We start from the raw sequence: 27,625 nt of genomic DNA, 5'->3' as shown, positions 1-27,625 counted from the left end.
ACAAAATCCCCTCTCCCACAGGGACTCCAATTTCCAATTGGGGGCAGTGGTGGGGAGCCCTCCATGACATCCGTAGCCTAGAACAAACCTATGGCAATTGGATCCATTCTGCTTAAATGCCCTGCACAGGGTGCTTCCCCTCCTTTGCCCTATTGCCTATGCTGGGCCAAGCTAGAGTGTGGAAGCTTTGGTCAGCCTCTCAGTACATCCTTTCCTGAGCATGCTGCACCACCCTTTTGCATCACATCATTCTGGTGTCAGAATGTACCAGGTATGATTACCCTAGGTTCTTTTCAGAGGTGACTAGCCTTCAGATTGGTCAAGAACTCATTAGAGGCCTCTAGCCAGCAAGACTAGAGCTAGGTGCTCTGTCTGTCCCCACATATGGTTTTCCCTATACTTCTGGCTAGGAACTCACCTTTTGTGGGTAGCAGATGGTGATGTACCACTTCACAGAATTAAGACCGTTAGATCCCTACCAAAGGACTTTTCTCTAATCAATATTTTACAACTGAGTAACTAGCCATGAAAAGTTAGGAAGGGGCATTACCTGGGGTAAGGTTTCTTGGTAATAGTTTCTCCTAGAATCCTACAGGTCTTAGGGCATCTCCCAATTGACTATGTTGCCTGAGACCCTTGACATGCCTACCCTGGGTGTGTGGGGCCTCTCTGATGGCCCCCAGCGGGAGGCACAGTGCTCTTAAGACTGCAGGGGAACACACTTTAGTAGCCAGCTAGGGGCATACCTGTTGTTGGAACTCTTCCCTCTGTTTCCGCACCTCCTCCAGGGCTTGAGCCATAGCCACACTCACAATTTCTCTTTGGCTCCATTCATCCTAGAATTAAAAAAAACAGGCATGTGACTAAGTCCCAAAACAGTCTATATTTTCTTATCTTTGTCCTTCACCTCTAGCCCAACAGAGGGGCCCCCCACTTTGCAGGGTCCTCTGCTGACTGCCTTGTTGGACACCGATTCTGCTCTCATGAATGGGCACATCAACGAGGGCCAATGGTCCTAGGAGCTGACCATCTAGTAACCAGAACTGGTCTAAGAAATCCACACAAAACAAGAAGGCTCACAGGCACAACCTGGTCATAGGAAACGGAATGAAGCAGCTGCTGAGCATTATAAGAGCTCACTCTCATCCACAAAAGCCCTTTTAAAAGACTTATTTTTATTACTTATGTGTGTGCAAGTGTGAGTGTATATCATGTGCGTATGGATACCTGCAGAGGCCAAAGGGGGCCTTGGATACCTTGGAGCTATTATGAACTGGCTAACTTGAGCAGTAGAAATTGAACTCAGGTCCTCTGAAAGAGCTGGAAGTTCTCTTAACTGCTGAGCCACCTCTCTAGTCCCCATAATACTGTTAAAATTTTAAAATTATATTTATTCATTGTGTGTGTATGCATGTGGGTGGGCATGCCACTGTGTACCTGTGGAGGCCAGAAGGCTTAGTAGCAAGGCCTTTATCTGCTTAGCCTTAATCACCAGATCATGAACCCATTTTCTTTCTCTCTCTCTTTCTTTCTCTCTCTCTCTCTCTCTCTCTCTCTCTCTTTCTTTCTTTCTTTCTTTCTTTCTTTCTTTCTTTCTTTCTTTCTTTCTTTCTCTCTTTCTTTCTCTTTCTTTTCTCTCTCTCTCTCTCTCTCTCTCTCTCTCTCTTTCTCTCTCTCTATCCCCCTCCCTCCCTCCCTCCCTCCCTCCCTCCCTCCCTCCCTTTTCTTTTTTTTCCCCAAGATAGGGTTTCTCTGTGTGGCTTTGGCTGTAGACCAGGCTGGCCTTGAACTCACAGAGATCTGCCTGCTTCTGCTTCCCAAGTGCTGGGATTAAAGGCGTGTGCCAGCACCGCCTGGTGTATGAGCCCATTTTCTAAGAGAGAAAACAGGCTCCAAGAGGTTTGGGGATTTGCCTCAGGTTTCAGAACTAGCAGGTGGCAGGACCAGATTGAGAGCCATAGCCAGCTGGATCCAAGTCCAGGGACTCTGGGTGCCATCCTCTCCTTCCTAAAGTATCTTCAATGAGAGCAAGCACATCAGTCCTCTAGCTGACTGGCAGGGCTTTTGCAGCACAGGACTGTTAGTCACCACTGTTCTCCTCTGACAGTATGTTCATGCTCGTTAAGAATCACAGTGTGAAATACAAGCTCTTGGGTCTTGACCATGGTCAGAAAAATACCCAGGGGAGAACATAAAGTAACATCTGCTGTTTCTGTCTACTTAAAACCCCCCTGCTCTTTCTGTGTAAGCATCTTATTTCTGTCTCCCATTCCCACCTTGAGACTCTATAGGGAAGGATTAGGCTGTCAATAATGATGCCCTAATTTTGTGGCAAATGATTCAAGTCTGACCTATACTAGCATCTCTTCCCCTTAACCAAATTCAGCTATCAGGTAGTTTTGTCACTGAGATGAACAACCATATTCTTTTAAAATTTTTTTTTGTTTTTTCAAGATGAGGTTTCTCTGTGCAACAGCCTTAGCTGTCGTGGAACTAGCTCTGTAGATCAGGCTGGCCTTGAACTCATAGATCCATTGCCTCTGCCTCCTGAGTGCTGGGAATAAAGGTGTGCACCACCACCACCCGGCCAACTACAGTCTTTTGTATAAGGACACTTCTTTATACTCTGAAACTAAGTTGAAGAAGGCCTCCTGAAACCTGAAAATGTTCCAAGATCAGAGCTGAGGTATGTCTGTCCTCACATACAGGAAACTGTCTACTGAGGGAGAAAGAAGACAATCAGTTTCTCTGTGTCTGTGAGAACCTGACTGTTCTTTCCAACTCTCCGTGGGTCAGCTGAAGGACCATGGTATGCTGGACCTTAATTGAGTAATCACAATTGTCTTCACAGTGAGTCTAGCTCTGGCGGACAAGGACAACTAGTACCTGAATTTGAGAGGCTAAAGATGAGACCTTGAAATACACTGTACAAGACTCCTTGCCAAGGTTCTCTGATCATCTACTACTACCAAATGTAGGTTTAGGATGGGGCTCTGTTGGCACAGGGGAAGGAGCTAGAGATTCTGGCTTGGTAAGAATGCTTTGCCTACTAAGGAATGTTTTTTAGGGAATCTTAGGAGAGATGCTTGTAACTACCAGTGTCTAGAAAGGCAGATGGTCTCAACATGTCTGAGAAGACAGGAAGACAGGCTGGGTCACAAAGGAAACTCATGCTAGAGACCTCCCCCCCCCCCCCAGTTTTTTGAAACAGAGTTTTTCTGTGTAGCTTTGGAGCTTGTCCTGGAACTCGCTCTGTAGACCAGGCTGGCCTCGAACTCACAGAGATCCGCCTGGCTCTGCCTCCTGAGTGCTGGGATTAAAGGCGTGCGCCACCACCGCCCGGCTCTTTGGCACTTTTCATCTGTAGTCATGTCTGATCCTCTAAATAGTCTTCTTGAGGTCAGAGGTTACAACTTCCATTTTAAAAAGAGAACATGGGCCAGATGTGGTAGCACAGACCTGCAATCTTAGTGTCTGAGAGTTTGAGGCAGAGAATTCCAAGTTCCAGGCCAGCCTAAGCTACATGGAGACACCCTATCTCAAAGAGGCAAACAAACAAGGCTGGGGGCTGCTCTATAGTAAAGCACTCAACTATCATGAGGGAGACTCTACGTTTTAGGCCAAGTACCACCAGACAACTAAATAACCAAATACCAACTAAATAGCAACTGTAGCAACACACACACACACACACACACACACACACACACACACACACACACACACGCATAAGCTCACACATTTGCATTCATATGTGCAAGCATGTACAACAGATTTATGATGAGGGATTACACTGGCATACATGGCCAGGTAAATATAACTCTGAAGTGCCTCAGAGCCCCGAGAGCATCCAACTATTGGACTCCAAGTTGATACTCCAGCCTGCCAAAGATGTAAGATATAAAACATGGTTTTATATCTTTCAGGAGCTGTTAGGCTTCCCACACAAGGCAGCTATGCACCTGGGGTTGAGCCTGGTTTTGTGGGGAAGATGTTCAGGGAATAGCTTGTTTTAAAAAATAAAAATAAGTTGGGTGTGGTGATGAACACCTTTAATCTCAGCACCAGGGAGGCAGAAGCAGGCAGATCTCTGCAAGTTCCAGATGGGAATGTAGAGGGAGCCTGTTTTTAAAATAATAATACAGCACCAGAAAACCCTAAACATTTATATATATTAAATGACAGTCCTTTAGAAACATACGAAGACAGGAAGAGAGAAAGGCTTGGAGAGATGGCTCTGCAGTTTAATTCCCAATATCCACATGGCAGCTCACAACTATCTGTGACTTCAGTTCTAGGAGATCTGATATTCTCACACAGATAAACAAGCAGGCAAAACACCAAAACACATGAAATAAAAATCAAAGAAGAGGAACAAGGGGACCAGACACCAGTGAAAACGAGTGGTCCAGGTGATCCAGTATCTCAGAAAGCCTCTGTTGCAGTTTCCTCAGAGTTCTGCATCCAGAACAGCTTGAAGACTGATGGTTGAGACAGTCCAGCCTCACAGACTACTCCAAAAGCCAGGGCTTCAGATCAGCCTTGCACTTTCCCATTGCACAGAGACTGGACAACAAATGATACAGCTACCTCTCCTAGGACTTGACCACTATCCCAATTTTCCCAGGGTCTCTTAAAGATGCCAGCATCCTCAGACAACAGTAAGCAATCCAGAGAACACAATGCTCACAATCCCAAGAGGTGGAATGGATGGCTTTTGGTCATTCAGTGGGTTACAGATGTTTGTCATCATTTAGGGGGGGTTGGTTAAGAGTTGTTATTGGTCATAGGAAAAGAAGCTAATCAAGGGAGTTAGATTCAAGGATCTCTTTCTGAAGGAAAAAATAGGGGGATCTAGTATAAAAAGGATGAAATAAAAGGGTGGATTGTTGAGTCTACTTTTAAATAACGACTTGTCTTAAATATTTTACATTGGTATGAATTTTTGTATATTGATACAAATTTAGGGCTATTTTTGTTATACTATATATTTGTTTCTATTTTTTTTTTTTTTTTTTCGAGACAGGGTTTCTCTGTGTAGCTTTGCGCCTTTCCTGTAACTCACTTGGTAGCCCAGGCTGGCCTCGAACTCACAGAGATCCACCTGCCTCTGCCTCCCAAAAGTGCTGGGATTAAAGGCGTGCGCCACCACCGCCCAGCTTGTTTCTATTCTTGTTTAAGGTATTTTATCTATGCAGCTCATTTAAAAATGTTATATAAAGTTTTAGTCTCTGAAAGCTATTTAGGATAATAAATATAGGTTAATAGTCATCTATAACTATCAAACTTATAGTCATATTAGATATATTCTCAAGGTCATACAGAGATATATTTTAGATAGGAGATCTTCAAACACTTCAAAGACCACAGATTATAGCATTTAAATGTTTTCATAACATGAGGCTTTTCTTGACAATGAGACATGTCTGCTCCTGGTAGCACCAATCTACTTAAAAAAAGGATGGGCATCAAAGAACCTCTATATGGAGTTTTCTTTCTTTATGGCAAAAGCTAGCCATTTGGGGAAGAAAATGCCCTTGCCTCGACTGCTGACAGTGTGTTGTCCAAACTGGACAAGCAGGACACAAAAGAAAGGACTGCCAAACTTTGCCAAGACAGAGTAGGACAGTCCTTCAAATATTCCTGCTTCATAGAAAAGTCTATCAGATATTCTAAGCCTGTAGGTCGAAGATGGATGCCCCAATGTTGCAGAGGAATCTTGGGTGACTGTCCAGGCAGCCAGCTGTTTCTGTTGTTTCTTTTAGTTTTGAAAGTTGCCTGCTCTGCACTTCCTGTTTACTGAGGAAGTGCAGAGCAGGCAACTTCTAGGGTTTTTGATGGAGTTGAAGACTAGACAGTCATAGGTATAGTTTTCCTTAGTTATAATAGAAGGTAAATGAAGTGCAGAGCTTTGAACTCATCAAGATAGAATAAATAATGGAGTATTTTCTCCAAATATGCCAAATATAAATGGACTGAACATGGTAAATGTAATGCTTACCTGATAATTGTTATTGTTTATAGTTTCATTATGTTAGAATTAAAACTTTTCCTTTTTTTTTTTTCTTTTTTTTTCCTTTTTTTTTAAACCTTAACCAGCCAGTTCCTGGTTTTCTTTTTTTTTTTCTTTTTTTTTTTTTTTAGATTTATTTATTTATTATGTATACAGTGTTCTGTCTGCACACACCCCTGCAGGCCAATAGAGGGCACCAGATCTCACTACAGATGGTTGTGAGCCACCATGTGGTTGCTGGGAATTGAACTCAGGACCTTTGGAAGAACAAGCAGTGCTCTTAACCTCTGAGCCATCTCTTCAGCCCAAAACTTTTCCTTTTTATATAGACAGAAAGGGGAAAATGTTGGGGAATAATCTTTACACTTCACTTTTGTGAAGATTTGTCACTTGGAGTGGTTTAATAAAAAGCTGAACCACTAACAGTTACTCAGGATTTTCAGGGCAGAGAGGATGCTGGGAAGAAGGGTGGAGAAACTGAGAGTTGCCAGCCAGATGCAGAGGAAGCAGGACGTGTAGGAGATGAGGTAACAAGTAATGCACCTCAGGGCAGCACATAAATTAACAAAAATGGATTGATTTAAATTATAAGAGCTACCTAGAAACAAGCCTAAGCTATTGGTCGAGCTTTCATAATTAGTTAGAAGTCTCTGTATGTTGTCATTTTGGAGAGGCAGGCAGGACAGAAAAGTCCACCTACAAGGCTGCTTCTTCCTGGGGTCTTCTTGGTCCTCATATACATCCTTTTGCACTGTCAACAGTAATTTTTTTCCTGAACTAGCAGCTGCATCAACCTTGCAGTTTTCCTAGCACTTGTCACCCAGGCCTTCCACTGCCTCCTTCCCACATACACCAGCACTCCGTCTGAGGTCTGTGTGGCAGATGTACACAAGCACTTCCTTTATCTAAATTTAATAGTTATAACTTCCTTACTTTACTCCTCCTCTGAGGGTTGAAGATGCCCTTGTAGTTGCCACCTTTGTGGTATCTTTGTTCTTTCAATAAAAGTCTTTTATTGCATCATAATGTATCACAAATTGTCTTTATGACCCAAGGTCTTGTTTCTGTGGCTGGATCACTGATCTTATTCACTAGCCTGCTATACTATTGCTTCTTCTAAAATATGGATGATATCCCCCAAATGTGTAAGATTCTTGTTTTTAACTGTGTGGCTTGCTAAATCAAACCAGCTAAGTGTGAAACAAGTTTGGTATCTTTCCTTCAAGGACTAACTCCTCTGGGCTAGAGATACTAAACAAATGATACCTGTCCTCATTTGAACCCTGCCAATGAATGTCATCCAACATTGTAGATTTCACCAAGAGACTCATCTTTTGAGTGACCTTGAGGGGAAATTACGCATCCACAGGCCTTCTGTGGCAATGGAAGCCCAATGTTGCCCTGTGCATGACTGTTGACAGCACCAACAGCAGTCAATCAGTTCTATTTCCTGACTGTAAGTCAACCCAAAGCTATCATTCTTACAGATGTTTACAAAAGTGTCCCTTTTCATTTTGCTTTGAGACATGGTCCTACAATGTAGCAATGGTGGCCTTTAGCTCAGCATTTTCCTGCCTTTGCCCATGTGCTTCACCACACACCTAATAATCAGCTGAGAACATCAGGTTAGAATACTCTCTCATTCAAATGGCTGGGTTAGCTCTTACCCATTTACTGAGCCAGGAATGACACCCTAGACAGCAGAGCTTCTGGTTTCTGCATATTAGTTTGCTAGAGCTGCTTTAACACAGAATCTTGAACTTATTAACATGGTTGGCCATGTTACTAGGTCTGTAGGCCTTTGTGTACACTGAGCAAACACTACCAACTGAACCTACACCCTATCCCTCCTTATAGGACTTAACCAAGATATTAGTAGCCCTTTTTCTGCCTCTCTAAGCTTCCATAACTGCAATCCTCAGTCCCAGGCCCATTCCTCCATCTTCAAAGGCAGCAGTGCAGCAGTGTCTCTATATCACTACTTGAATTTAGGTGGCAGGAGGATCAGGAGTTCAAAAACAGCCTTGGCCAGTGATTTTTGAGGCAAGCCTTGGCTATGTGAGACTCTGTCTCAATCAAAACCAAAACACCTCTACTTGTTTCTGCTGTTACATGATGCCTTCTGTCTTGTGTGGAATTGTGCCTCTGCCTCAGTGAGAATTCTCGATTCTTTAGGGCTCACCCAAATAAACTAGGGAAAACTCTCAATCCAGTTCCAGCTCCTCCACTTAATATTACCCAATAGCTCCCTTTGTCATAAAAGATGACTATGAATTAGGATGTGCATACAGAGTGAAGACTGCCCTTCAGCTTCTGCCCCTGCCTCAGCCTCTGAGTACTGGGACTACAGCATGTACCACTACATACATGATTTCATATAACTTTCTCCTGCAAGACAGATTTTCTTTGTGTAGCCCTGGCTGTCCTGGAACTCAAGAGATCCACTTGCCTCTGCCTTCACCTCCCAAGTACTAGGATTAACTATGTGCACCACTACTGCTCAGCAATTTCATATAACTTCTACAAAATATATTGATATAACATTGTGGGGTGTTTTGTTATTATTATTATTATTATTATTTTTTTGTTGAGGCAGGGTCTCTAGCCTAGGATGACCTCAAACTCCCCAAGTAGCGAGGAATTAGTTGTTTATATTTCAGTTTTCTTTCCCTACTTTGGTTATTTGTGCCATTTTTTGGTGACATTTTTTTCTCTTAATCTGTCTCACTTTGAGTTTTAACAGTTTTACTGACTTTGATGAATCAACTTTAGGGACTGACAAGATGGTTAAGCCAAGTAATGGTGTTGACATCAAGCCTAGTGACCTCATCAAGCCCTGTGACCAGAGGACAATTTCCTCCACTTGTTCTCCAGTTCTACACCTGCCCTGCCCCCCTCAAATAAATATAATTTAAAGAAAATCAGGGGCTGGAGAGATGGCTCAGCGGTTAAGAGCACTGGCTGTTCTTTCAGAGGTCCTGAGTTCAATTTCCAGCAACAACATAGTGGCTCACAACCATCTTTAATGAGATTTGGTGCCCTTTTCTGGTGTGCAAGCATATACACAAAACACTGTATACATAATAAATAAAGTCTTTTAAAAAAAATCAACTTTAGGTTTCAATGATTTTTTTTTAAAATGACACTCACATACTTAATTTTCTTTTAAGTTGTGCATGTATGTACACATGTTCCTGTGTGTGTGTGTGTGTGTGTGTGTGTGTGTGTAGGCCAGAGGTTGACCTTAACCACCTGTCACCTTATCTTTTGAGATAGGGTCTCTTATTGAACCTGACACTCACTGCTTTGGCTTGATTGGCTGGTCTCCAAGCTCTTGGGGATCCATCTATCTGCCTCCCCAGTGCTGAAATTACAGGTACCCAATATTGTGCCCAACTTTTTTTCTTTTCTGTTTTTGAATGCCTACATTGCTGGCCTCTATGTAGTATGTAATGCTGGGTGTCCTGGAATTCACTATGTAGACCAGGCTAGCCTCCAGCTTAAAGAGCTCCACCTGCCTCTGCCTCTGCCTTCCAAAGGCTGAAATTAAAGGAATGTACCACCATTCTTGGCCCAGAAGTACATTCCCCCCCCCCTCCTTCATTCCTTTCTCCCACAACCCCCGAGACAGGGTTTCTCTCTGTATCCCTGGCTGTCCTTGAATGTCTCTGTAGACCATGCTGGACTTAAGATTGGGATCAACGGGGGGTGGGGGTGGTGGTGGTGTGGTGGTGGTGGTGGTGGTGGTGGTGGTGGTGGTGCACGCCTTTAATCCCAGCACTGGGGTGGCAGAGGCAGGCGGATCTCTGTGAGTTAGAGGCCAGGCTGGACTACAGAGTGAGGTCCAGGAAAGGCGCAAAGCAACACAGAGAAACCCTGTCTTGAAAAACCAAAAAAAAAAAAAAAAAAAAAAAAAAAAAAAAAAAAAAAAAATTGGGATCAAAGGTGTGTGCCACTGCCCAGCTGCTATTCTGTTTTTCTAATTTATATTTACCCTAAACCTGTGCCATGACTTTTCAGTTAAAAAATTACCAGATATGTCCTAAACATCTGTGAATGGTATCTCTATGTGCCCGGTTACCTCAATGTCAACCCTGTGGGCAAGGAGAATTTTGGTCCCCAAGACATTTTTGATTGTCATCAGTGGGCTGGCTACTGACATCTAGTGGACAGAGACCAAAATACTCCTAGAGTCCCAATAATGCAAGTCTGCTGCAAGGTGCTCACAACAAAGAATCAAATGCCAATAGTGCTGAAACCATGGAACTCTCTCTGAGTTCCATACACCAAACCTAGGGGTCACTCTAATGCCCATTCCTCTCTTTTCCTCCCTGCAATTGGTGGCAAGTCTTAAATGTTCCATGGCTAACATTTATCCAGAATGTGAATGTGTTTTCCATATACTCAACTAACATGACCATCTTTTCCTTTTTTTTTTTTTTTTTTTTTTGGTTTTTTCGAGACAGGGTTTCTCTGTGTAGCTTTGCGCCTTTCCTGGAACTCACTTGGTAGCCCAGGCTAGCCTCGAACTCACAGAGATCCGCCTGGCTCTGCCTCCCGAGTGCTGGGATTAAAGGCGTGCGCCACCACCGCCCGGCCCATCTTTTCCTTTTTACTAAAAGCTTTCAAAAATAAATAAATAAATAAATAAATAAAATAAAATAAAAGCTTTCCTTACAGAAATTTCTCTATGCATAGTTAGAGAAATCCCTTCAAAACAAAACCTCTCCCATGCTTTTCAGCTCAAACCCTGTAATGGCTTTCCATTATACTTCCTAATTTCTGCTGTCTTCTGTACTGGCAGACCTGTTCTCCCTGTCACTCAGCTCTGGCCACATTGGCCTTCTTGCTGTTCTTTGAACAGAACAAGCTTTCTTCTGCCTCAGAGTCTTTCCTTGACTGCCTACATTGCTGGCCTCACCGTTCATATTTTTGCTGAAATGTCTTAGAAGCCTTCCTTTCCTTCCTGTCCTTCCCACAGCTTTGGTTTCACTTTCCTCACAGCATTTGCCTCTATGTGCAACTAGTTTACTGTTTCTAGGTATATGCTCCATGGAGGAGGGGCTGTCTGTCTTGTTCTTGACATATCCCAGCACCTCCTGTGATGCCTGGCAATTAGGGGCACTCACACATCTGCTGATGGAATAAAAACAAAAACAAAAAAAACAGAAAAACAAAACAACTTACTCCAATCTGGGCTTTATGGTGCAGGTCTGTATTCATAGGTACCTGGGAAGTTGAATCAGGGTGACTGCAAGTTCAGGACGCTTCTCTGAGCTACAGAGAAATTCAAAGCCAGCCTAAACCAACTTAATAAGACTTTGTCTCAAAGTAAAAATATAGAAAGTGATGGATATAATTTAGCATTATAGTGGTTATTTTTGGTATTCACAAGGCCTTGGGTTTGAGTCTTAGTTTAAACAGAAAAAAGAAAATCTGATCGCAAGATATGTGATTTTCATGAGGCAGCACCATTGCAACAGTGCCTAAGCAACTCCCTGGATACTGTCACTGGGAGCTTGCAAGGGGCAGGCCCTGAGCCATAGATGTTGATAGAGAGAAGGTCTGCAAAGGCTTGATACCAGGACCAAACTGGACAAATATTGCCATTACTCACCTCCCAAAGGTATTATCAAGGGCCCAGGGAGCCTAGAGGGCCTACAGAATGTGGGCATGCAGTTCTGTCTAGGGAACAGTAGGAATAAGATCTGATTAAAACACTAACTTCACAGATGGGAAAAGACAACAACCCAGCATTGTTCACTTCTATACGAGGTCCCTATCATACACAAACATCCTGTTAAGGATTTCTTTATGTATCCTTTTGAAAAGACAAGCCAGAGGAGTGCTCTGTAAGCATAGCTTTCAGTCAGCTGTTGACAAGACACGGAGGAAGAGCTGGGCTTTGGAATGGCGTGAACAGATAGAGGAGACTAGCCCAACCTCTAACTTATGGCACTTGGACTGACTGCCCTCAGAGCTTCAACAGCATTACATACAAAAGAAGCACAACTCTTCCTACTTCTGGGTCACTGGGAAGACTTGAGTAGATAACTAACAGAAGTACTGAAGCAGGAGCAACTTCCATTTCCTCTTTGTTCTAAGTGTAGGATTTCACCTGTCCGAGTCAACTTGTGACAGATAGGAACTTCTGTAAAACTGATTCTATTAGATAAATACCTTTAGTTTCTTTAGTTCAAATTGGTGATGTTGTAAAGAACGTTCACATTCATTTTTGCTTTCTTTAAGGGCCACATTTTCCCGCTGCAGCTGTTGCTGTAAATTGAGCAGAGCACACATAAGAAAAGGTCTTACCTGATGTGTTTCCTCTCAGGCAGTCCTTTTGAAATGGCCTTTCTGGGCTGAGGAAATGGCTCCATTGGTGAAGTACCCAGGGAGGTATGAGGATCTGAGCTCAGATTCCCAGCACCCATGTGGAAATAATGAGGGGTAGTGCACGCCTGCAATCCCAGTGCTGGGCAGAGACTGCTAGATCTCTGGGATTTGCTGGCCAGCTAGTCTAGCTAAGTCAGTGAGATTCCATCTCACACAGTAAGGTAAAGAACAACTGAGGAAGGCAGCTGATATACAATCTCTGGCCTCCATAAGGTCACTGTAAATATAAGAGTAAGCGCTAGGGTGGGGACAAGAAAGAAAAACACTAAAAATCTCCAGGGGCAGGAGACTGGCTCAGTGGTACAGCACATGCCTAGCAGGTGTGAGGCTCAGTCTCTAGGTCCTCTTGAGGAAGAATAGCATGCTTAAGACTGTGGGACACACGGAGGGATCATAGAAAGGAGAAGCCATTAGGGAGGAACAATATGGATTTCAGGAAAAACTGGGAAAAGCTGATGGGACTGTCCCTGTGAAAACCCATCTGCTGTGCATCTCTGTGAAAAGCAGTCTTTTTATTTCCAGTCACCTAAGCAGGTAAGTCCTTATAGGAAGACATGAACTGCTTTCTCCAGTGGCTTCCCAGCCGAGAGAGGCACCACTCTGCTCAACTGCAATGACACAGTGCTCTGCATGAACTCACCATCCCCTGCTCTGAAGCTATCTGGTCGGCCACCCGTGTTTGTTCCAGAGCTTCAATCTGGGCCTCCAGTGCATGGGTGCGCTCCCTGCAATGCTGCTCCAGGGCAAGAACCTGCTGTTGAGAAAGGCTGCTCTCTTGGTTTGTAGTGATCTGCAGGAAAACCAGAGGACAGTTAATCAAGACATAAAGATTTTAAAGGAGGGCCTTTTCTGACTGTCTAACAGAAACTACCCTCTTTGACCTCTGCTGCCCTGGTATGTCTTTAAACACCTGCATGTTCTACATATTGCTGCTGGGTCTGGCCATCCCTGGAAACTGAAGTCTGGCATTTGTCCTGACGCCACGAGCACACCGTTCATGGTGTATGCTGAGCACCACCCTGTCTTCAGATATAGGTCTCCGTCAGCTACTCACTGGACCTATATGGCTGAGGTTTTCTTAGGGGAGGCAGGAGAATGAAGAGGGACATACACGAGACAGACTCGAATCTTGTCACTTCTGAGCTCATCTCTACAGAATGAGTATGACATATGGTGACAGTTTATTAGGTGTGCTGCAAGGACTAAGTACAAAACATCCCAAACAGTGCCAGGGTTGCCACAAACAGGGAATCAATGCTGGCTGCTTTGATTTCCCTATGTCCAATTTATTAGCTCACTGAGGGTATGATGACTATCCAAATGCATTAACCCTCCCTTTTTTAAAAGAGGCTCTCACTATGTAGGCTTGGCTAGCTAGAATTCACCATGTAGACCAGGCTGTCCTTGAACTCAGAGAGACCTGCCTTCCTCAGCTTTGCATATGCTGGGATTAAAGGAATGTGTCACCATACTCAGCTCATTTCATAGTTTTGACCTGTTTTCCACAGCTCTGCTGAAAGCTAAGCTTTGAAATTTTGAGGACCCACAACAGGGCAGGATCATCAACAAAAGCAGATTTTGGGTGGAGACTACCAGTTAGTCCATGGTTCTGGGTAATACTGACCCTCCAGAGTAACTCTCCCACCCCTTGCTTTGTTCAAGTACAGATACTGTTGCAGGCACAGGTGCACATCTGGGGCACCTGCAAAGGTGTTGAAGGAATGCACTGGAGCCTGGCACATGGTGAACACTTACAAGCTTCTGGATCTGGGCTTCCTGGGCAGCCACAACATCCCTGCTCTGGCTCAGCTGCTCCTCAGTGGCCTGTAGGCTTTGCTCTAGATCTTTCACCTGAGGGGAAACAGAAACATTCTTCTGTTCACTAGAAGCTGGGAAGGTTTAATGCATGGTTTAAAATTATAGCAGGTGAAAACTCATTAATAACTACAGCATTAAACATAATGAACTACCACTTCATAGTCACTGGCAAACAAACAGACCAAAACCAAGGCTGTGTAATATCCACACTGGGAGCTAAGAAATGCAGTTGGGGTAGAGTAAATAAAACAACTCTTCAACCCCACTGAAAACCCATCATTGGAATGCAGATGCTTTGACCAAGGACTTCCTAGCTAAACTGACTTCTAACCAGGTTATACACATCACAGCAAATACTGGAGTGAGGTCATACCCGAGTTTCCAGAAGATCAATGGCCTTGGTGTGGCTGCTCCTGGCAGCCAAGAGTTGCTGCCTAGTGTCTTCTAGATTCTGTTCCACAATTGTTCTCTGTAAGTTAACAGATAAGTAAGAGAAAGGAGTTGTTTCTACATTTAATGAGTATTTATTGATGCTGTAACATTTGTTCTGGGCATAGGAGACATGAATAGATAAAGCCATAGCAAAGTTAGACAGAATTCACATATTATAAAGGACATACAAATAAAGGCTGGGACGAATGACTAACAACAAAAACATACACTAGAAGCTGGGTGCAGTGGTGCATGCATTTAATCTCAGCACTCAGGAGGCAAAAGGAGGCAGATCTCTGAGTTTGGGGCCAGCTTGGGCCACATAGTAAGACTCCTCAGAAGCCAAAGTGATGATGGGCTTAGGTCAATAAATCAAACTGTGACATTGAGCAAAAGGGTCAGACAATGAGGAACTCTTTAGTGTTGCAAAATTTTACTTTACTTTGCAGGCAGAAATTTTTCAAACAGATCTTTCAAAACCTGGCATTAGCTTTACTATAGATCCTGGCTAAACATGAGGTCTTACTCTAGACATGTGGATGTCAGCATTTCTGGGAAAAAGAATTGAGATATATGCTCGAAACAAACTCCCAAGTAATTCCAACTCACTCTTTAATATTAGCTGATTATGGAACAACAATACCTACTATGCTTCAATTTTTACTCTGATTTCATCACTTTTGACACACTATAAGCCTAATTTTATAGAGAAGACAATACAAAAAGATTAAGTTACTTGCTTTAAGTCACAATGACTAAACACAAGATATAAACACAGATGCTTGACTCTAGAAACCAACTTAAACAGAATCCATCTTATGCTAAATGTAGATGTCTAAGGGAATTGTAGAAGATGTACAAGGGAATGATATGATCAGAAATACAGGTTGGTAAGGTTAGTTTTGTAGGAGTGATGAAGGTGAAGAAGAGACTGGTGCTGGGTGGCCAGCCTGGAGATTTCAATGCACCTTCAGTTAGTGCCTCCTCGGGAAGCTCTGGAGTACCACAGTGGCTGGAGAAGCTTGGCCTGACAGACAGTGGAGTCTAGGATAAGCTCACAGCTCATGGCTTTGTCAACTTTGTCATGAGGAGGCAATCACTGGGCTACAAAGAGGAGAAGTTTATCTCTACTATGGCATAAGGTCAGTCTGTTAACAGCTTCCCCAGCCAAGGGAAGCCTATGCTGCAAGGTAGTTCTTGCTCAACCTAGAGGATTGGTGATAATTTCCCTTGACAGTAGAGGTGGAGGTCGGGGGAGTAAGGGAAGGAAACAGTGCAGCAAGACAAGACAGCCTAGGTGGCACCAGTCATCATGTAGCTGTGTGAACAAAGCTCTCCCCTTTTCTGAGAAACACACAGGAAACATGTTGATTTTTATTTTGAGATAGGGTCTCATGTAGCCTAGGCTACCCTCAAACTCACAGTGTAGTCAAATATGACCCTAAATTTCCCAGTTCTTTTGCTTCTACCTTCTAAATTATGAAATTACAGACATGTACTTCCACACCTGGGTAGTGGAGTGCTGGTGACTCAATTTAGGGCTTTGTACATGCTAGGCAAGCAGTCTAATAATTGGGACACATTGCCCAGCCCCGCCAGGGTTTCTCTGTGTTTAGCTCTGGCTGTCCTTGAACTAACTCCCTTTGTAGACCAAACTGGTCTTGAACTCACAGAGTTCTGACTGCCTCTGTCTCCTGAGTGCTGGGATTAAAGGTATGTACTGCCACCAACACCAGGCCCTCTAAAGGCTATTTTTGATGTCAATCCAAAGTTGCATTAGCCAGGTGTCATGGTATGTGCCTATAAGTCTCAGCTACTCAGGAATTTAGGTTGAAGGACAGCTTGAGCCCAGGAGTTTGGGGCCCAAAAGAGCTATACCTAGTTGCAGAGAGCTGTCATCTAATCCTCCAGATCAGAAACTCAGAACATATGCAACAACCAGCATCACCATGCCTTTCTAACACTGGTCAGTATGAGCAGACATTACCTCTTTCAAGAGTTCATGTATATGATCTTCTCCTGATAAATTCTGTTCTAGTCTCTTTTCCAAGGATATAACCTTTTCTTGCAAATGTGCAATAATTTTTTCTTTCTCTTGAGTTTCAGCAGTGACCTGCAGGGGAAAGCAGAGTCATTCTTTAAGTCTTCTTTAGACTATAAGCCCTTTTACCTACCTCTCTTCCTTGTCCTGTTGCATCACCATGCTTCTCTGAAATCCTGTGCTCAATCACATCAGAGAAAAACAAGCGACCAAGAAAGCTTTCCTAAAAATGGGGCGGAGATGCCAGATGAGAACCAGGAACATTAAAGGAAGAGACCTATCACAACAAGAAGCAAGCACTAGATGAGGAGACCTAATATATCAAGAAGCAAGCATCGCAGGCGGTGGTGGTGCACGCCTTTAATCCCAGCACTCGGGAGGCAGAGCCAGGCGGATCTCTGTGAGTTCGAGGCCAGCCTGGGCTACCAAGTGAGTCCCAGGAAAGGCGCAAAGCTACACAGAGAAACCCTGTCTTGAAAACCAAAAGAAAAAAAAAATTAAAAAAAACAAAAAAAACAAAAAACTTTTGTCAGGCCTAAACATTATCTGTTGCCTTCCAAGAATATACAGGTTCTGACCCACAAAAGCAAGAAGTCTGGTCTCTGGAAGTAGAGACAGATAACTATTCATATAAGTAACTATAAAGTAACATAATTATCCTATAAGACAGGGATATACAAAGTGCTTGAGAAAGCAAAGGCAGTAGGGAGCAACTATTTGTGATACTCAGTCTAGGCCTCCCAAACAGGCAAGTTCAGGTACATAGAGGCAGGAGAGGAAACAGAATTATGGGTAGAGAGCAGTGTAATGGTTTGTCAAGTTGGCACAATCTAAAATCACTGGAATAGTCTCAATGAGGGATCGTTTGCATCAAGTGGGTCTGTGGGCATGTTTGTGGGAGATTGTCTTGACTACATTAATTGATTTAGGAAAAACCAGCCCAGCCCCTAGCTTTAGGTCTTGGACCAAGTAAGAAGTATAGAGAGGGGGCTGAGCACAAGTGAGCATGCATGCATGATTTCTCTTTGCTCTTGACCGTGAATATAATGCAACTGGCCATCTTCACTTCTCCTCAATAATGGGCTATGTGGTGGTTTGAATAAAAATGTCCCCATAGGTTCATATATTTGAATAGGGAGTAGAATTGTTTGAAAGGATTACAAGGCTAAGGGTGTGTGTGACTTTATTAAAGGAAGTGTGTCACTGGGTAGGCTTTGAGGATTCAAAAGCCCATGCCAAGCCCAGTCTCTCTTTCTCTGCTTATGGACCAGGATGTAGTTCTCAACTACTGCTGTAGGTCTGCCTGCATGCTGCCATGCTCCTAGCCAGGATAATTCACTATGCCTCTGAAACTGTAAGTAAGCCCCCAATTAAATGTTTTCTTTTATAAGAGTTGTTTTGGTCATGGTGTATCATCACAGCAATAGAACACCAACTAAGATAGACTGTAACCTGAAGTTATAAGCTAAAATAAATCCTTTCACCCTTAAAGTTGTTTTACTAGAACAAACAAAATATGCAAAGAGCTAAGACAAGTTCACTTCGATCAGGAAAATTGGTGGAGGAGGCCAGAAAGGCTGAAGACACACCTGAAACCTGTGGCCCAGATGCAATGGCAATATTCAGAAAGTAGATAACATAAGAGAGATGAATATTAAGACAAGAAAGAAAAACAACTTTGCTCATAATGATATATCCTATAGATCTCTCATTATAATGCAAATCAGGGCAACAGAAATACTTGCAAGAAGCATGGTTTAGCCACAGCAGCAGCAGCTGCAGCTCCAGTATGCAAGCATGTTCAAGCATTTCCCATTATTTCTAGTCCTTATAACTACTCTTCATTGCATTTGTGTTACAAGAAAACTGACAGATCTCTCAGCCAACACAGTAAGGGTTCAGACTGATCTTCAGGCTCTAAGCCTTCACTTGTTCTGCTGTTCAGCACTCTGAATTTGAGGGACACTTGAGGGTGACCCTTCCCACTGAAGACCAACCATCTTACACAAGTTACTGTGTTGGTTAGGTAGAGCATGAAGTTGGGATCAGAAAAAGAATCAAGTTGCCAAAACTCCAGCTAGTCTTCTTATGGATTGCATCCTATAGTACAGTCTGGTTGTGCTACATCAGGTCTTCAACACCTGGGGCTGACTAATGGAACTACTACCAAACACAATCCCTGCTGCCAAACCTTCTTATTTCCTAATCCCTCTTCGTCTATTCTCTAGTCACATCTGAACCTCACAGGTATGGGCCTAAAATAAGAGCTATGTTAAGACTGGGGATAGAGAAGTGGGGTAGGTGTGGTGGTGCACAACTTAATCCCAGCACTCAGAAGGCAGAGGCAGTTGGATCTTTGTGAACAGAAGGCCAGCCTGGTCTACATAGTGAGCTCAACTCTGTATTAACAAAACAGCATGATTTAGAATACTTACAGCATGATTTCATTTATATAATACTAAGAAGGATGAGAACAAATGAAGATACTATATAGGAATCAAATATGGTAAAAATATAAAACAAAGCAAGAATGAAAACAATCTATGGTGAGGGGCTGGAGACATGTCTCAGAGCTTAAGAGCACTGGCTGCTCTACCAGCAATCCTGAGTTCAATTCTCAGCAACCACATAGTGGCTCACAACCATCTATAACAGGATCTGATGCCCTCTTCTAGTGTGCAGGAACACATGCAGAGCACTCATACATAAAATATAAATTAAAAAAAAAATCTATGGCTTGTGCTTATTTATTATTATTATTATTATTATTATTATTATTATTATTATTATTAGTTTTTTCAAGACAGGGCCTCTGCCTCCCAAGTGCTGGGATTAAGGGTTTGTGCCACCATGGCCAGCTTGTGCTTATTTCTGAAGGAAGAAAGGACAGGATAGAACAGTGAAGGACACACAGAAACTTTGTGCTGAAGCACTGGTTTTTTTAGCCTGAAGAATATACACACATAGGGAGTTGGCAGTTTGTTATACTTTTTTAAACCTCATCCTTATTTTTATACATCTGTAAAGTTTATAAAGTCATATCTGGATATTAACAACAACAATGAAAACCTACTCTAAACTTAGGACCTTAGTACTAACTGACCTTCCTGTAGTGCTCTCTGAGTTACGACTGGCAGTATCAGCAACTAAGATGCTCAAGCCAGGAACCAAGGAATCCAGTTTTGCCAATCTCATTATTTCTTAAGTTGTCCAGCCTCCATTTGCCATCAGTCTTAGCAACGCTACCATCATGGGCTGGTGAGATGTCTTAGTAGGTAAAGGCACCTGCTGTTAAGCCTTACAGCCTGAGTTCAATCCCTAGAACCCACATGTTGGAAGGAGAGAACTGACTCCTGAAGGTTGTCATCTGACCTCCACATATGTGCCATGGCATGTTTACCAACACATACACAAACACACATATGAATAAAAAAATAAATAATTTAAGCCATCATCACTTCACAATTGGACAAACAACAAATCATCATTTTTTTTTTTTCCTTTCAGTATGCCCTCTCCTACAGTCAGTCCACTCTTCTATGCTGTAGCACCCTTCCAGCTCTCCTCCACATCCTTAAGGTGCCAGTTTCTTTACTTATCTCAGGGTTTTTGCTCATGCTGTTTCCTGACTGAGATTCTATCCCTTCGTCTTTCCCTTCCAACTCCAGCAGGGAATTATCAGGTACCACTACTTGAAGGAGATAATCTGATCCCAATGTGGAGATCTGAGTTGATGGTTTGTACAGGCTCCCACAGCATCTCAGTCTTCCTTCAGTGCACTCATCAAAGTCAGTAATTATTTATGCTATTACCGGTAAAATCTGTTGACTGTCAAGACTATAGGCACCAAACAGGCAGGAGCAGTATCTGTTCTGCTCACCATGGTATTTCTAATAGCCAGCATATAGCCAAGCACATAGGAAGTCTCAGGATTTTCAGAAAGGATGAACTTTCTAACTACAGGCTTGACCTTCCTGGGCCTTTTTTCTCAATTATAAAAAAGATGATGAGCAGGTGTGGCAGTGCATGTCTTGTATTCCAGCACTTGTAAGACAAAGAACAACCTTCGAGTTCCAGGTCAGTTTTAAGACAGCCAAAGCAATAATGAGACTCTGTCTTAAAAACAGAAAAGGTGGGGCCGGGTGGTGGTGGCACATGCCTTTAATCCCAGCACTTGGGAGGCAGCGGCAGGCAGACCTCTGTGAGTTCAAGGCCAGCCTGGTCTCCAAAGCAACACAGAGAAACCCTGTCTCAAAACAAAACAAAACAAAACAAAAAAACCCAAACAAACAAACAAAAAGTTTCCAGCAGGGCCTCATGGGGCCAGAGCATCTCCAGGGCTTGTCACTGCCACTACTAGGAGGGCCCAGGGAAGAATCTGACATTTTCCATGGAAGACAAGAGGTGGTTGCTGGCTATGAGGACCATATACTCTGGATCTAGATTTCCTGCTCCTTTCTTTATAATAAGGCACCAGCTACTTAAGATATAAGGATGCTTAATTCATCCTTTTAACAGATGTGAAGAATATTTACAAGAAGCAATCTCTGGCCAGGCAGTGGTGGTGAATGCCTTTAATCCTAGCACTTCGGAGACAGAGGCAGGCAGTTCTCTGTGTTTGAAGCTAGGCTGGAACTCTACAGAGCAAGTTCCAGGAGAGACTCCAATAAAAAGAAGCAATCTCTGAAAAAATGGAGTAAAATGGTTATACTAGATAAGATTGTAAGTAAACTAATGACAGAAAAATAGAGAGAAAAAGAACATGAAGTTGGGTAGGTAGGAAGGGGTGGGGGGATCTGTAAGGAGTTGGAGGAGGGGAAAGAATATGATCAAAATGCACTGGGTGTGGCTAGAGATATGGCTCAGTAGTTAAGAGTGATGGCTGCTGCTTCAGAAGTCCTGAGTTCAATTCCCAGCACCCACATGGTGGCTCACAGCCATCAACAATGGGACCTGATGCCCTCTTCTGGTGTGCAGGTGCTCATGCAGACGGAGCACTTACACACATAAAATACATCCCCCCCCCCCCCCGCCCCCAACCAACCTTTAAAATACATATAGTATGGAAAGAAGAACTAGATAGAATAGTCCTTCAGGGCTGATGTAGCTCAGCAGGTTATGGTCTGCCACCAAGCCTTATGACCTAGTTTGATTCTCAGGAACTATGTGGTGGAGAGAGAGAATGGTGGTTTGACTTCAAATACACACGCGCACACACAAATGTAAAAAATAAAGAATAGTCTTGGGGGGGGGAGGAGGGGGGAGGACAAGGGAATCCGTGACTGATATGTAAAATTAAATTAAATTATGAAATAAAAAAATATTAAAAAAAAAGAATAGTCTTCATACTTAGTTATTATTGTTCATCTATCTGTTCTCAGAATTTAACATAGGCCTATGGTTTTTGCCTACTGGGCAATAAAATGTCTTTCAGCCAAATGAGAAACAAAACTAAAAAATGATGTAAATCCTAGTACAACTGTGGCCATGTCAACGACTGTTCCATGTTCTTCTATTCAAGGTCTATTATGTGGTACTTTAAGACATAATACTATTTTTCTTTAAGGTAATAGGGATTGAACTCAGCGCCTTATGTTAAGCAAGTGCTCTACAGTTGCACTATACTTTCAGGCCCACAGGAATGGGTAGAACAAATAAATGACAAACTTTATATGGGTACAATGGCACAAGCTTTTAATCTCAGCTACTGGGAGACTGAAGTTGGAGAATTCCAAGTTCTAAAACACTCTAAGCAATTTAGACCGCCAATCAAAAACAAAACCAAACAAATATTATGTTTTGAGAATTCCTGTTAGGACACTATTTTTCTTTTCCTCCTTCATCTCTTCTACTTTAATAAATATTATATATAAAAATTGGTGGTTTCACATTTTTTTCAAAGCCAGCCTCTAATGTTTAGGGCCAGTAAACCTGTCTTAGTGTCTAAAGTCCCTAGACTACAGGTATGTACCACCACACCTAGAAATACTGTCTTTTCTGTTAAGCAACCTATGTAACTGAGTAGCTGCCCCACATGAGTGCAGCTTGGCTAGAACAGGAAGTAGGACACATGGTCCACATGGGCAACACACACTCCAGCAGAAGGAGATTCCTACTCATGCTCCTGTGTTTACCTTTTGCAAATCAATGGAAAGCTGCTGAATGAACGCTTGGAGCTCTTGTTCCTTTTGTTCCAGGACTACAATCTTATGTTCTGCACATGCTTTTGAAGATGTCACACGATCTCTTCATGGAAAGAAAGCAGACAATGAGCAAATTTTGATATTTCCTCTACGACACACTCTCCAAAGGAAGGATGCATAGTAAGTTTATCTTTGTGAAAAAGCTCCTTGGCTTTCAGAAGCAGAAGCAGGAAGACCACCAAGGTCTAAGCAAGGAATTCTGATCTGTCTTTGAGTACTCAATAACCTTACAAATCAAATCAGATTGTACTGCTCAGCAGGAATGGAATGGACTTATGCCTACGAAGGTGAGGGAGAGAGCCAGTGCTGTGATGGCATGGAGGGCCTGAGGCATAGCCACGTAGGAACAAATGCAGAAGCCTTTGCCAGCTCTGAGATCAGAAAGTTGAGATGAGCAATGGGGACATGTGGGTAGGCTATAGCAATGCTATACCAACACCTCTCCCAAAGGCCCCACAGACCAAGCAAGAACCTCTGTTCTTCCAGCGTTGAGCAGTGTCTCTGCAATTCTTCTAGCTGCTGGTTTAAGCCAGATGACATCTGATTGGAAGTCATCAACTCCTCCTGAGTACGATTAAGTTCTCTGGTTCGTGCCTCCAACTCTTGCTCCATTTCCCCCAAGCATTCTTCTTTTTTTAGAAGCTGATAAGAAGATATAAGGTCCCATTAGGCCACTGCTAAGAAACACAATTTGAATACATGACCAGACCATTGAGATGGCTCAGTGGGTATAGGAACTTGCTGCACAAGCTTGATCACCTGAATTGAATCCCTAGATCCCATGAAAGAGAGAATGGACTCCTGAAAGTTGTCCTTTGATCTCCACACCAATGCTGTGGCATATACATGCCCTTGCTGCCCCCCACCCCATGCCTCTATTTCACCACACCCACAACCCCACATACAGAAAGAAAAAGAGAAGAATGACATTTCTGTGGGATGAGAATTGGGCTTAATGTGTAGTACTTACACAGATAGAAGGTAAAAAGGATACATTTCAAATAGAACTTTTCCACTTTTAATAAATCTGAAAACATTGCAATGTGGTTAGTATCAAAGACTAGGAGGGTGTTTACAGTCATGAGAGTGATGACCTCTTGAGGCATAAGGACTCATTGCTTCATGGTACTATTACTGAGCTACTGAAACAGAAATACCTACCATGTGCTTTACTTTGCTGATTTCCTGTTGCTGGAACCCCTCTAACTCATCAATTTCATCTCTCTTTTGAAAAAGGCTCAGGCTCTGGTTCTTCATTTCCTGTAACTGAGTTGTCAGAAACCTTTTATCCTGTTTGCAAGAAGACACCAAGTTAGGCAACCCAAGTATTAGAAATCTGTATTGTACAAGCAGAACATTTTAAATTGTATGTCTTCAGAAACATACATACATGCCATAACACATGTGTGAGGTCAAACAATCTGTGGGTTCCAGGGATCAAACTCAGGACGACAGACTTGGCCACAAGAGCTTTTCCCCATCACTCCAGCCCTCAGCCATTATTTTGAGACAGGGCTTCACTATGTAGCAACTAGCTGCCTATGAAGCCCAGGGAACAATGGTCCTAGCATAATCATCTCATCTCTGTCTATCGAAGAGGCTCTCTTACTTTCTTAGTGATAAGCCTTGAGAAACGTTCTGGTTTCTCCTGTTTTGTTAGGCAGCATTCCCAATGTGACTACAGGGTCAGTAAGGGGCTACAAGCAAACAGTCAATTTTGGGATCTTGAGAATGGTTAATAAAAGAATTTACCAAATTTGTAAGTAAAGATATCTATAGAAATAATGTAGCAGTAACTGTTAGGTAAACTGTTAGGGCACTAAAAAAAGAGGGAGTGGTTATGAGAAAAGCCATCTCAGAGTGTCCATCTGAACCAATAGAACCAATGGAAGCTTAAAAGTTTTGACCATGGGATTAAGGAAATCCAAGGAACCACATGTGGACAAAGCTGAGGAATAAACATATGAATTATACGCTTTCCATTATCATTCTTCTGGTGTTCTCAAGCGGCCACTCAACGCCAGAAGGTACCAAGCCTAGGTGATGTCATTACCTTCAGGAAAATAAGGAAAAGGATGAGGGTAGGGAGTATAGCAGGAAGGGCCAACAAAAGATCCCAGCACATCCACGAAGGAAAAGTAAGAGGCAGGCTGTTGAAGCCAGTCCAATCACCCAGTGTCCTGCTTCCAGGAGGTACTATCACAACCAGTACTGTGAGCTGGGTACTGGGGAAAACAGTACCCCCTACCCTCCTTTTCTTCTGGTTTCCTGGGACTGAAACTAGAGCCTTGCAGGGCGGTGGTGGCACACACCTTTAATCCCAGTACTTGGGAGACAGACGCAGAGGCAGAAGCAGAAGGATTTCTGTGAGTTCGAGGTCAGCCTGGACTACAGAGTGAGTTCCAGGAAAGGTGCAAAGCTACACAGAGAAACCGTCTCAAAAAAAAGAAAGAAAGAAAGAAACTAGAGCCTTACACATGCTAGGCAGGCACTGTATCACTAATCAATTATGCTCATTTTTTTAAAACTTTTTTTTGCATAATATGTGAGATTTGCTTTTATTAATGTTTATTATTTATGTGTGTATATTTGTGTAAACATGGCACAGGTGTGTTGGTATATATGTGTAGATCAGAGAACTTGTGGGCGATGGTTCTCTCCTTTTCACCATGTGGGTTCTGGATACTGAACTTAGGCATCAGGCTTGGCATCAAGCACCTTTACATATTGATCCATCTTGCTAGTTCCTACTTCTAATTTTAAAAGAATTGAAGTGACTGGCTCAATGGTTAAAAGCATTTTCTGCTACTCCAGAGGACCCAAGTAGCTCACAACTAATTGTGACTCCAGTTCCAGGAGGCATCCAATGTTCTGGCCTCCATGGGCACCTGAATACATATATATATATATATATATATATATATATATATATATAGTCACACAGACACACCTAACATATATACAAATTTAATAAGCAATCTTTGTTGTTTTCTTTTTTTCTTTTTGGTTTTTCGAGACAAGGTTTCTCTGTGTAGCTTTGCGCCTTTCCTGGAGACCAGGCTGGCCTCGAACTCACAGAGATCTGCCTGCCTTTGCCTCCCGAGTGCTGGGATTAAAGGCGTGTGCCACCACTGCCCGGCTGTTGTTTTCTTTTTTAAAGTTAGAGCTTTATTAAGTTGCTTGGGCTGGCCTTGAATTTACGCTATAGCCAGGGCAGGCTTGACCTTGAAATTCTCCTGTTTCAGTCTACCAAGTAGCTGGGGTTACAAGCCTTTACAAACTAGGCCTGGCTGGAGAAAACATTTCCTAAGCCTCAGAGATAATGCATACAACAAAGATGACTAACCTTTTCAAGCTGGTCCATTTTTTCTGACCATTCCTAAAACAAAACAAAAGAAATAGTTTCCAGGGAGAAGAATCTACAATATCAAGATTCTCAGAAAACAACTTGCTCCTAAAAGCTATCAATCAACCAAAAAAGGGAATGATAAACAGTAACATAAACAAACAAAAAATACCCATAAAATTGGTTCAATATTAAGAAAGCTAAATGTCCCAAAGGAAAAGGAAGATACACTTTACATAAAGTTCTAGAACACAGTACAGCCTGCAGGTGTCTGCTCAGGACACTCAAGCTCAAGTCGTCCATAAACACTGCTATACCTTCTGAGTGGGCAGTTAGGAGCCACTGAGTTGGGTCACACAGCTGATGTTTAGACATCAACTTACTGAAAGTCTAGAGGAGCATGATTTGGTAACAATCCACTCCCTTGGCTTGAGACTCTGGTGTATGACAAAGGAGAGGGGGATATTACACTCCTTATTCACAAACCACAGAATACAAGGAAAATAACATTGGTACAAAAGGACCAAGCTCAACAGCTGCTAATCAGAATATACTACTGTTAGATTGTTTTTTTTCTCATATTTACATACATTCACACCATAGCTATCTATTAGTTGTAAATGATGCTTTTATATTTATACTTTTTATATTTATGCTTTTATATTTATACATATACTTTAAAACAAACCACTTATCTATAGGATTATCACTATAAAATACTGATGCTCACCCTAATTTAAAACACTATTGACTAGCAGTGCAGAGGTGGCACACGCCTTTAATTCCAGCACTCAGGAGGCAGAGGTAGTCAGATCTCTGAGTTGGGAGTCCAGCCTGGTCTATAGAGTAAGTTCCAAGACAGCCAGGGCTACACAGAGAAATTTGCCTCCAAAAAACTCAAACAGTCAAGAACACAAACAACAAAACCCAATAACAACCACAAGACCCAAAACACTACTCACTATATCAAAGAAAACACACCCCATAGCTACTGTAGTATTATTATTTTTCCCTTTTACATTTTTTGTTTTGTCTTAATTTATTATTGTTTTTCCTTTCTTTGGAGACAGGGTTCATCCAGTCTAGGCTGTCCTTGAACACCTGATCCTCCTGTATGCACCTAAGTGTTGAGAGTAGAAGAGCACAACACAGCTGGCTTTCTTTACTACCGTTTGTTGCTATTCACTTAGCATCTCTCAGTAACTGTTTCCATGGAGATCAAGAGTCTCTTTCCACCTATATTTGATTTGGGAGAAGGGGTCAGAAGGGTTATGTGAACTGCTATGACTAGTGTGACAGCGTCTTACACTGGAAGAGGGAGGTGTTTGTGGGTGTAGGTTGGGGGACAACTTTTTAGAGGGTGAGACCCTTTACTT

At 42.6% G+C, this 27,625-nt stretch overlaps 1 protein-coding gene across 7 annotated transcripts in view; it reads right to left on the bottom strand.

Annotated features, from left to right (window-relative positions):
* Nucleotides 1-27,625, bottom strand: part of Golga1 (golgin A1) — a 47,805-nt gene that overhangs the window by 6,747 nt on the left and 13,433 nt on the right. For 6 of the 7 annotated variants that reach the window (XM_028856776.2, XM_028856781.2, XM_028856779.2 and 3 more), the window contains 10 exons: nt 26,250-26,282; nt 24,065-24,193; nt 23,376-23,545; nt 22,835-22,946; nt 16,647-16,772; nt 14,601-14,696; nt 14,165-14,260; nt 13,050-13,199; nt 12,194-12,289; nt 747-836 (listed from right to left, as the gene is read on the bottom strand). In XM_028856776.2, coding sequence (XP_028712609.1) covers nt 747-836; nt 12,194-12,289; nt 13,050-13,199; nt 14,165-14,260; nt 14,601-14,696; nt 16,647-16,772; nt 22,835-22,946; nt 23,376-23,545; nt 24,065-24,193; nt 26,250-26,282 — 1,098 coding nt within the window. The remainder of the gene's footprint in view (nt 1-746; nt 837-12,193; nt 12,290-13,049; nt 13,200-14,164; nt 14,261-14,600; nt 14,697-16,646; nt 16,773-22,834; nt 22,947-23,375; nt 23,546-24,064; nt 24,194-26,249; nt 26,283-27,625) is intronic. The other variant, XM_028856780.2, reaches the window with a different exon arrangement.

Source organism: Peromyscus leucopus, chromosome 4 (assembly GCF_004664715.2).
Source record: "Peromyscus leucopus breed LL Stock chromosome 4, UCI_PerLeu_2.1, whole genome shotgun sequence".
In the NCBI taxonomy this organism is placed as follows: Eukaryota; Metazoa; Chordata; class Mammalia; order Rodentia; family Cricetidae; genus Peromyscus; species Peromyscus leucopus.
This window is presented reverse-complemented; position numbering and strand designations above follow the sequence as displayed.